This window comes from Leguminivora glycinivorella, chromosome 6 (assembly GCF_023078275.1).
Source record: "Leguminivora glycinivorella isolate SPB_JAAS2020 chromosome 6, LegGlyc_1.1, whole genome shotgun sequence".
Lineage (NCBI taxonomy): Eukaryota > Metazoa > Arthropoda > Insecta > Lepidoptera > Tortricidae > Leguminivora > Leguminivora glycinivorella.
The window spans coordinates 26,063,646-26,074,655 of NC_062976.1; the positions used below are offsets into that span (position 1 = coordinate 26,063,646).

The window sequence follows — 11,010 nt, forward strand, 5'->3', positions numbered from 1 at the left end:
GGAATCTTTCGCTTACTTGGGTATCAATATTGGCACGTGCGGTAAAACAACAACTTTGCCCCCATGTAAAACAAATAACTATTGTTCATTTTGAACCTTAATGTGTGCCAATAAATAGTTACAAGGTGCTTTTGAGTTATTAAAAAAAATGTTTACATGAGGTGAAATACATTATAAAGTGGTTTGCATTTTAAAAACAGGTTAAATGAGTCTTTAAATTAAATGCTCATGTTACACTTTTAGTTCAATATTTCTGAGCTCCTAGATTACCTTAGGAACTGTTTTCACACACATAGTCAAATCACTTCACAGGTTCACTGGAGGAACCACACGTGTTTTTGACAAAAGTCAAAATATTTTTTTGTAAAAGCACTTTCTGAAGCTTGGGAATTTGGTGAGTCAAACAGGTTAGAGAAAAGTGTAGGCGAATTATTTGTTGGTATTTTATTTTAATTATAGTATGGAGAAAATAACTACAGAAAATGCCTTGACAAATAAAACTTTGACTGATGTTTTAAATGTTTAAAATCACTTTTAGAGATAAAGGCCACAAAAGCCAGTCAATGAAAATTCACTTCACTAGTGCACTGGTTTTTATTCGTAACATTTTAATTCCAATTATGATTATAAATAGCACTGTCACACATGCACTTTATTGGCACTTTGTAAGGATTGATAGTTGACAGTCTGGATCAGCCATGAATGCAGCCTTCTGTGATCTTTAAAGTTTAGGGTATGTTATTATCTCGTCCTCAATATCCACTCCACTAATCTTTTGTATGCATAAGTCTGTACTAGAGTTGACTACTTAATGGTGACTTTTGGGCCGAAATAAGGCATGTGTTGCGAGTTGGCTCTGAGCTTCGCGAACAAGCTACTATTTTGTAATTTCCAGGGATTGTGTTCAGTTCACTAGTCTTGTGTTTGGATATATTTGCATTTTATCTTGTAGTTTACAGTAGTATCAGTCCAGTAATGATATCCAGAGCTGCCTTTCGGCGCAGATACGGCATGTGTTGTTGTTGATATCCGGGATTATTCACTTCTTTATGGAAAAGCCTAGTGTTTTACGAAGTGTTTACAGCAGTAACCGTCCGGTGATGATCTCGAGGGCCGCCTTTCGGCGCAGATAGGGCATGTGTTGCTGCGAGAAGCTGTAGGGTGCGTTGCGCGCGGAGAACTCTGCAAACGTGCACGAGAACATGCCGCAGTCGCTGCCGTTCATCTGCTGCGGGATGTCCTGCAATTATAAGAGTGTTTTATTAGTTTGGTAGTTCGATGAATCTTGAGGTTTAAGAAATGGTAATCTGTAAAATACAAACTACTTCTAAAAAGGAGTAACCATCAGTATAGTAGTCGGAGTACCTTCAGACCAACATATCATGTCACGGTCGGTATTCTTATTTGCCTTCGTGGTAGTTGTGGTCGTCCTTCCATGTACTCCAAGTATTAAGTCACTACTATTTACTTACCTTACTTAAACACTCCAGTTTCCATCTTATCGTCAAATGGCTGGCCCTTCTTGTCCTGATGTTCATCCTTCAGGTACTGCAGCCCTACTGCAGACTAGGCAGGGCTGGTTCTTGCTGCCCATGCTGTCCTTCGTAGAGAAACTACCTGACAGCTTCAGAGACTCACCTTACTTAAACACTCCAGTTTCCACCCCTTATCATCAAACGGCTGGCCCTTCTTGTCCTGATGTTCATCCTTCAGGTACTGCAGCCCTACTGCAGACTAGGCAGGGCTGGCCTTTGCTTCTTGCTGCCCATGCTGTCCTTCGTAGAGAAACTACCTGACAGCTTCAGAGACTCACCTTACTTAAACACTCCAGTTTCCACCCCTTATCATCAAACGGCTGGCCCTTCTTGTCCTGATGTTCATCCCTCAGGTACTGCAGTAGGGCGTCTAGGCACGGCTGGTTCTTGCCGCCCATGCTGTCCAGGTATTGGATCTTCTTGCTTCGGAAGTCGACCATACTCATGCACCAGTGGACGCCCAGGTGAACGGGGACTACCATGAGGTCGTGCGCGAATATGTCCACCTGAAGTAATAAATAAGAATTTAATGGTAGGTTAGAAATAAATTGGAAGTGGAGAAATGTACTGTGTTGTGGGTGAGACTTGTCTTTATCTAACAACCACTGGATATGCTTAATAGTATTATTCGCAGAGGTTACTGTTTGATACAAAATTTATATATTTGAAACTGTATTACAGTTTACAGGTGATTATTTTGGTTTCATAGGCAGGTAGGTAGACGCAGCTAACGTGCGAAAAATGAGAAGGCGCTATAAATTACCCTTACAGGGTGTCATGACTCACTATCATAAGTAATGTAACGCCTATTATGTACATGACAATGCAATACTGAATAAATGAAATTAAATTAGCAAGCGGCTCTATAAGTAAATTACAAAATTTTAATATTTTTCTCAAAACAGTCATGTGAAGATTGTTACTACGGTCAGTCTTTTATAATGCGAAAAACTAAAACTAAAGCCAGAGGACGCAGCGTAGGTATATACTTGCACGAAGTGACGTAACATGCGATTTTGTCGTGCATTCTTTTGCAAAGACGGGTGTGGCTGATTCCAAAACATCCGTAAGACATTAGTCAGATAATTATGTGTTTTATTTTAGTACCTGGAAAAAAAGTATATGGTACGCTTCTTAGAAAATCTTCATTGATTGGCCCAACAATGAGACAGAATATGCTATAATAAAATGATCTAAGATCAAGTGATGTGTTGTGTCTGTGTTTTAACCCTTAAATGCATGACTTTGACAAGAATTTGTTCAAATTTGAATTTTGACATGTCAATTGAGTTAAAAATACATGATTGCATGTAAGATATCATTATGCATGGGTTAATGTCCATCCGTCGTTATAGAATCGACTAGAGATGTGTCAACCCGGTTTGCCAACCCGGTTCAAACCGAGTTAGGCTCAACTCGGCCCGACTCGGTTTGACAGTTCACCAAACCGGTTCCAACGAGCAGACGGAACGCAGCAGAACGAACGTACCGATCGGTCCCACTCCCACATGACATGACTCGACTCGAAAATGTTACAAAAAAATACAAAATACAAAATCATTTATTCAGCAAATAGGCCACGGGGGCACTTTTACATGTCAACATTACAGAGTATTCATTATAGTTAAACAAATGAAATTAATAGAAATATTAACTAAAAATATTAATCATAAGCAAAGTAGCTATACACTGATATAGAATTAGAGATGTATAAAGTCTCTAAATGTCATATTATTACTAACTATAATCAATACATAAAGAAAGTGCAAACAGATACAAAGATAAAAGAAATCTATAATACTTCAATAGTTGTAAAAGACTGAATATTACAAGTAAAAATATTATACTTAATCAAATAATCCATGGAGATGTATAGCGTCTCCAAGAGTCAAATTTTATAAAATTAAAATATTTAAAAGTAAAAACCTTTGTCAAATAATACAAAAAAAAAATACAGAAAATGAACAGCTAAATTACACATTTCAAGAGATGTACAAGTCTCTAGTTGTCAATCATTAAAGAACAAATCAAGTTTACAAATAAGGGCCAATCAAGGTTACAAATTAAGTTTAAAAATATAATCAAAATCTCAGAGATGTATAAGGTCTCTAAGTGTCCAAAAAACTAACATTAACTTAATCAAACGACAACAAGGTCATTAAAGTAAGGAATCTATTTTAAAATAAAATATAATCAAAATCTCAGAGATGTATAAAGTCTCTAAGTGTCCAAAAGCTAAAATTAACTAAATTAAACGACAACGTGATGGTCTCTAGTGTCATCCTTAAGACATTACTTACTTAAGTTTAATTCTTACAAGAACCGAATGTAGTGTCTCGCAATCCGCTCAAAAGTAAAGTTAAATAATCTAACAAAACATGTGGCCCAGGTAAGCTTGAACAGACCAGTCTCCACAAACAGCACCCGTTCACGAGTATGACGCGTATCTCAGCCATCGCCTCCCTCAACCTCCATTCGGGAAGGTGGCGACCCGATCAACACGCCACCGTAAGCAAAGACTTTTAAGCGAGCATGACATGTTCAAGCTAACAGCAAATTGACAAAAGAAAAATCGACACAGTGAAACACGACATTAAGCTTGTAGGTGACATTAAAGAGGGCAACAATGCCTAGTATAGCTATACATAACTAATTACATGCTCAACGTGACTTAGAGATGTAAAGGTCTCTAAGGGTCAGTGTACTATCATACTTTAAATAAATTTTATATAACTACGCTATATATGTTTTGTATTTGTACTTCAAACAATGGGTAATCGTAAAAGTTAATTCTGGTTACAAGTCTCTTTCCAATGAATATCATGACATTCGTTGTATGGAATAGTGGATAGTGTAATAGTAAATTTTCTTACAACAAAATATTCTATCTAAGAGATCAAGTAGGTTATTAACATATATAAAGAAAAAGGAACACAACATACAACTAAATCTAAAATAACCCTCCCTGGATCGTACCTGGCTCAAAAGTCCCCATTATTCCCGCCGCATTTCCCCGCTGAACTGCAATGGAGACCTGTTGGACCAGATACGACCCAGAACGAGGATCGCAGCCCCTCTCCCCTCTCTAAGAGATTCAATTTAACTTTACCTCCATTTCATAGCCGTGGGACACCTGTATATTGGGTGTTTGCCGCGCGAGTAAGTTGCCTATGCCACGAATATTCAATAGGCAGTGGCAGCGGCTTAAGATATTCGTGAGTTCACCCTAGTTTCTCTTTAAAAAAGAAGCTATCTCACCTTCCTGGTCCACCGGCGGAGGCCGGCCTGGCCGCTCTGCATGAGCTTGGGGTAGAAGAAGGTGTTGGCCGCGTAAGTCTTGGGCAGGTCCTTGCGCTCCTCACAGCGCTGCATGATCAGGTTCATGTAGAAATTGATCACCTCGTCGTTTAGCCAGTTTAGACCGCTCAATGTTTGCAGGTCGCGCCTGGAAAGCAAAGTTTTTTTTTGTCACACTTCCAAAGTACAATGAGATAAGGCATCTAAGAATGCATTACGAGAACAAAGTTTGCCAGCCAGAATGACTTTTGAATTTTAAATGTAGCGTTAAATTTTTGACTTTCTCTGCCAATCCTCTTGATTCGCAGAAAACATAGAATAAAAGTTTGATCACAATAGGATCAGGGTTTGTGATTAGGTGCTACGAAATCCCTAATAAAGAAGTAAGTAGGTTTGAATTTTTTTCTGTATTAAAAAAATACATGTAGGAATACCAACCTGTGTATTCTTAAATTGAATTTCTCTATAATCAATTGTCCCGATGGACCAGGGCCTAATGCCCTATTGATCAGTTTCTCTTGCTCCGGAGTCAGTTCCGGAAGCTCTACAGTAGGCTGGGGCTCCTCAATGAGGCTCTCCGGTATGCTCAACTCATATTTTAACTTATGCTCTAAATGAGCTAACTTCTGCTCATAGTTAACCTTAGAAATAATGTCAGACTCGCGCCGCGCATCTTTTAACTTTTCTTGAGTTTCCTGCCTTTTCTTTCTATACTTAGAATCTAATTTTGCGAGCCAATCCGTCGAAGTCACATCCTTATCTCTGTATGAATCTTTTAATGAGTTAATTGGATCGATTCTAATTGAAGACGAAGTGGATGACTCTGAAGGTACTACTTCTACCTCAGAATCAGACGAGTTGATGGAAGCGACTGTAATGGGGTCATATTCTTTAGACGCCTCACCTTCTCTTTCTGCTATGAGACCTTTTTCTACTAATCTTATTTCATTTAAAGACTTTCTCTGCGCTCTTTGCGTGTTCCGGAATGACGCAGAATCGTCAGCTATATTTACTATATCTATTGGTTTTGAGAATGAAACCGGTTTTGTAGTTCCCGCTACTCTTCTAATCAACTCTTGGTAATTTCTCTTCTCGTCTAAATTGAATACTTCTGATAGTGTTGATCTAATGTTTGATCCATTGGCGTCTAACAGTCTACTCCGTGGAAAAGCGGAAGGTTTTTGTGGTTGCATCCATTTAGGAATGGCAGTTTTTTTGTAAGTTTTCATGATGCCAGCTGGAGCTTTAAACTTGGTGTAACTTCTAGGTGACAGAGAGTGCCTGTCATTTAACTTTCTACTTATCCTGTAGTATGGTCCATCTTTTGTAGGTTGATCTCTATCATTTTTAGTAACAAAGAATTTGAAAGGTTTGGCCTGGGGGTCGGAGACTTTCTTGACGAATATGACGTCATTCTCAGTTTCCTCCTGGTCATGGTCATCATCTTCCAGATCTATGTATACTTCTGATGATTTTTTAGATTTTCCGTGTTTGCTCTCCACCCATGTGACCTAAAATGATAATATTTGTGGAATAGACATGTAAACTCAGTATGATCTAATAAATTCACCTCAATGAAATGTAGTGTGTTCTTAAAATGGGAGTCAATAAATAACTCAAGCAGTGTGCAGCGTGCAAAATAAAAAAATCATAAGTTAATTATGTACAAATATAAATGCATAAAGTAGATGTGTAACTTTAAAATCAATAACCAGTTTATTGATGTTACTAAATGATTGGGTTGGCAGACACCAGTCTTTGAAAAAGAAAATTAAAACATTGTTTTTTAAATACTATTCTTTACTACCGAATGGGTGGACCCACCCAGGGAACATCACAAAGAGATCCTGACAAATTGAGAACCTCCTCCTTTTTTTTGAAGTCATGAAAAAATTTAATGTTCATATTAAATGCATAATGATTAGCAATTTTCATATGAATATTGGCATGGATCTTATTTTCTCTATCCTTTTTAACCGACTTCAAAAAAGGAGGAGGTTCTCAATTCGACTGAATGTTTTTTTTTTTTTTTTTGTATGTATGTTCCTCGATATCTCCGAGAATTGTGGACCGATTTTCAAATTTTTTTTTTTGATCGAACGGGTATAACCCCGAGATGGTCCCATTGGCACCAAGTCAGGGTCTGATGATGGGATCCTGGAGAAATCGAGGGAATTCTTCAAATGTTATAGGCACATGTAATGTTTTTAGTGTATTTTTCAAAGGTAAACCAGTATTTACGCCTGATGGTAATAATTTTATGTGGCTGAGCTGATGATGGAAGGTCAACTCCTCAATGGTTAGGAGTTAAAGGATAATTCTTTCACTACTGTACATGTATTCGGACTGATACATATAATATCACTAGGAACCACTAAAAATCAACAAATAAATAAACTTTTTAACAAAAAATAAAACCGCCTTCAAAAATAAGCGCGTTACAAAACACGGAGAAACTAAAAAGCAAAAAATAATAAACCTTTGAATTCAGATTTCTTATCGTATTGCAATAATCTAAACATCCAAATTATAAACAAATCAATTATTTTTGGAGTCGGTGCCAGCCTGCGTATGGTTGGGTGGGGCAAACAGGCAATAGCAAGGCGACGAACAGGTCTGGTACCGACTGCAAAAATAATTGATTTGTTTATAATTTGGATGTTTAGATTATTGCAATACGATAAGAAATCTGAATTCAAAGGTTTATTATTTTTTGCTTTTTAGTTTCTCCGTGTTTTGTAACGCGCTTATTTTTGAAGGCGGTTTTATTTTTTGTTAAAAAGTTTTATCATTAATAATCATTCAAAATATGTTTGCAAAACAGTTGTTCTCATGAATATAATATATTCCATGTTCATCATTTGGCCAGCTGAGTTTTACTAAATCATACAATTTGTTTCAAATATCTTAACATATTTCTCCTACCTCCTCCTCATCATCGTCATCATCATCAACCACAGCGTGCATCACTGGTCGCACTGGCGTGTGCATTCTAGGCTTCCGCAATGGAGTGGCCGGCTCTGGTCCACTCACATCTACTAACTTCAGTGGCACAGTTCGGACTCGACCACCTGAACGATTCACCTCCAATGGGGTCGATGTACTGGGGTGTCCACTCTCCACTTGTATAGGAACATACCGAACATTCTTTTCCTTCTTTTCCCAGGCATCTAAAACAACAGCAAGGTTATGAAACTATTCGTACAAGGCGAATACAGTATTCTGAACTTAACCTCACCATTAGAAGACATAATGTCAGGGAAATTGGTGCTTCTCAGCTGCTTGAGCCGTTTAAGTGCCGGTGCCTCGTCGCACAAAACATCGTCATCAGTCCTGAAAGAGAACTTGCCGTTAACACAGTTTCCAGTGCGTAATTCGCGTGCATATGAAGTAAACTTACTTCCAAAACCTCGAGGCTACTTTTAAGGGTATTTTGTACATATTTTCCTCTGTATTTTAGCTAATAATAATGAATTTTCACGGTCTTTGCCGCCATAACTAAAACGTTGTAAACAAGTGTCATACCTGTCTCGTTTGAAGCTTGTTCTAATGGCCGGATCATCTTCATTACACCAACCTAGAAGATTGCGCACATAAGCCACAACGGACTTCATCTTATTAAAATTATGTTTCCATCACCATTTGTAGGTTGTATTTCTGTTTAAAATGCTAAAACGACGTTCGACAAAAAGAAAAGCACAGCGACACCGATATCCACCGATTCGTTTCGTTGACGCTAATTACATTTTGTTGAAAACCGATTATTTCCGATAAAAATAACCGGTTTCCAATTTTTTTCAAAGGTTAATACCGCGGTAATACCTATGGCTTGAACAGTCTGTACGCAAAGGAGTTTTTAGTACTACATTCAAGCACGTTTGAAGTTGGCATTGTATAAAAGACGCCCTTGAACTGTCAATGTCAACCTCATGTGGATTTTGGAGTTGTGAGCGGGCTACAATTAAAATAAACAAAATTGAATTTGAAAATAAAAAATAGTGAAGGACGTCTTTATTTTGTTTAGCAAATTGAAAATACAAAGCATTCTGTATATTCTATTGACCTTTCTGTTATTGCGATTCAAAGTTCGAAGGTTATCAAAATGTTGCAACCAGTTATGCATGTTTTGAAGCAGAAAAATATTATTCTAGCTTCTGGCTCGCCTAGGCGGAAAGAGTTGATAGAAAATATAGTAAGTATATCTTATGCACAGGTATAATTTTGTATAAAAGTTACACAGTTATTTTAAAATTATATCTGTTTTAGGGGTTAAAAGTAGGATTATGCCCATCTCTATTTGAAGAGGACCTTGATCCTAAAAGTTTTAAGAGTTTCTCGGAGTTCGTGGAGGAGACAGCGCTGCAGAAGGTTCTAGAAGTTGAGAACCGTCTGACCGGACAGGGCAAGGCTCCAGACATAGTGATAGGAGCGGATACTATGGTGACGCTGGATGGAGAGATGTTTGGGAAGCCTACCTCCGAAGCAGACGCTTTTCAGATGTTGTCAAGGTTGTTAGGTTTGTTGGTTATATAATTGCATTATCACCTTTTTGCAACACAATTTGATATGTTTTAATTCAGAATACACATATTATATAAAAATAAATATACATGGTCAGGTTGCATCATGAATGAGTTAATGACAAAAGTAATTAGGTTTGATTTTGTCCCATCAGATTGTCAGGGAGAGCACACACTGTGTACACCGGAGTGGTGGTGAAAGCCAAAAATGAGACAGTGAAGTTCACAGAGAAGACTGATGTTATATTTGGCAAACTGAATAAGGATCAGATCAACGGATACATTGCTACTGGTGAACCTATGTGAGTAGTGACTACAAGTCAAAAACAATTGAATATCATCATTTCATCTACAAAAGAAAACTTTGACCTTTAAGTGATTTTAAATTAGCATTTGGTTCTAAATTTCATCCCTCATGAACATGTTTTCCAGCGGAGTAATCAACTAACTATTTTACTATGGGTCCATGTATGTAATACATATGTGTGTAATAAATAAATTCTCCATCTTCCTTCAGTCTTATCAAATGTTACCTTTATCTTATCTGACCAGGGACAAGGCGGGCGGCTACGGGATCCAGGGCGTGGGCGGCACGTTCGTAGAACGCGTCGAGGGGGACTACTTCACCGTAGTGGGCTTACCTCTCTACAGGCTCTGTGCTGTACTCTATGACATGCATAAAGATTTATAGCTATCTTAGACGCTGTTGAAATTTTTGAGGCTTCAACATAAGGATTAATTTAGCAAAAAATATTGTAGTAGAGATCTAAAGTCTAAGAAAACAATGTGTTTCAATTTGACCTCTGTTTCACGCAAAATGGGCGCCGGTCGTCGAGTAGCGGAAAATCGTTTGAAGTTTTTACTAATATGATTTTATGTAATATAATATACATTAAACAGTGAATAGATTATTTCCTTGATTATATTTTGTATTGTTGATAACAAAGTAGTGCTGCTGTGATAACTGATAACATTTTTAACGAATTTGTTGTGGTACAAGTCATGTACATTTATTTGTTTTTATTTTATAAGTGAAGAAATCGTAAACTTAATAGACAATTAGTATGACTCCTGTTGTTTTGTATTCCTTTAATTTATGTAGCCTTTTAACCGCGTTGAATTTTTCCCTGAGCCGTGCTCTTCTCGCCCCGATAGTACGAAGTTATAGAAAGACTAGCTTTTGCCCGCGGCTTCGCTCGCGTTAGAAAGAGACAAAAAGTAGCTTGTCACTCTCCATCCCTTCAACTATCTCCACTTAAAAAAATCACGATAATTCGTCGCTCCGTTTTGCCGTGAAAGACGGACAAACAAACAGACACACACACTTTCCCATTTATGATATTAGTATGGATTTGTCTTATTTATCAAACTTCGACTGGATTTTGTTTGTCTTATATATCGGACTACGGCGGTAAAAGGATTAAATTCCATAAGAGAATAAACATTTAAACATGAAAACTACGAAGGGTAAATTTATGTGACTCCCACGCTGAGTCGATGTCGTAGAGACAAACATACCTGAGTACCTACTGTACCTAGTCGCAGTTACTCACATCCTCATTGTGAACATTCTCGGCTCTTAGGTACAATGTTTCTGCACTAGGGTTGATAGTTGACTTTAACCACTTTTAACTTCCTTCGTACCTGCCGAAGAAAAA

At 37.6% G+C, this 11,010-nt stretch overlaps 2 protein-coding genes across 2 annotated transcripts; one reads left to right on the forward strand and one right to left on the reverse strand.

The window, feature by feature from the left end:
• Window positions 1-575: 575 nt before the first annotated feature.
• LOC125227376 (sentrin-specific protease-like) lies at window positions 576-8,578 on the reverse strand. Its single transcript, XM_048131681.1, has 7 exons — window positions 8,358-8,578; window positions 8,071-8,165; window positions 7,758-8,002; window positions 5,271-6,343; window positions 4,794-4,980; window positions 1,814-2,041; window positions 576-1,240 (listed from the first exon to the last, which is right to left on the reverse strand). The coding sequence occupies exons 1-7, from the start codon at window positions 8,444-8,446 to the stop codon at window positions 1,079-1,081; spliced, it is 2,079 nt and encodes a 692-aa protein (XP_047987638.1). The 5' UTR covers window positions 8,447-8,578; the 3' UTR covers window positions 576-1,078.
• Window positions 8,579-8,727: 149 nt separating this feature from the next.
• On the forward strand, window positions 8,728-10,422 carry LOC125227377 (dTTP/UTP pyrophosphatase). The gene is made up of 4 exons (XM_048131682.1): window positions 8,728-9,024; window positions 9,099-9,340; window positions 9,508-9,654; window positions 9,905-10,422. The coding sequence occupies exons 1-4, from the start codon at window positions 8,935-8,937 to the stop codon at window positions 10,041-10,043; spliced, it is 618 nt and encodes a 205-aa protein (XP_047987639.1). The 5' UTR covers window positions 8,728-8,934; the 3' UTR covers window positions 10,044-10,422.
• Window positions 10,423-11,010: the final 588 nt, after the last annotated feature.

What these genes read in the sequence shown, in the direction of transcription:
- LOC125227376 (XM_048131681.1), bottom strand. Translation starts at nt 8,446, where the DNA reads ATGAAGTCCGTTGTGGCTTATGTGCGCAATCTTCTAGGTTGGTGTAAT. An exon ending in TGACATTATGTCTTCTAATG is followed by an intron (nt 8,003 to 8,070) that starts GTGAGGTTAAGT and finishes CTGTTGTTTTAG; the next exon opens with ATGCCTGGGAAAAGAAGGAA. An exon ending in TTCAATTTAAGAATACACAG is followed by an intron (nt 4,981 to 5,270) that starts GTTGGTATTCCT and finishes TTTGCTTTCCAG; the next exon opens with GCGCGACCTGCAAACATTGA.
- LOC125227377 (XM_048131682.1), top strand. Translation starts at nt 8,935, where the DNA reads ATGTTGCAACCAGTTATGCATGTTTTGAAGCAGAAAAATATTATTCTA. An exon ending in AAGAGTTGATAGAAAATATA is followed by an intron (nt 9,025 to 9,098) that starts GTAAGTATATCT and finishes TATCTGTTTTAG; the next exon opens with GGGTTAAAAGTAGGATTATG. An exon ending in ATTGCTACTGGTGAACCTAT is followed by an intron (nt 9,655 to 9,904) that starts GTGAGTAGTGAC and finishes TTATCTGACCAG; the next exon opens with GGACAAGGCGGGCGGCTACG.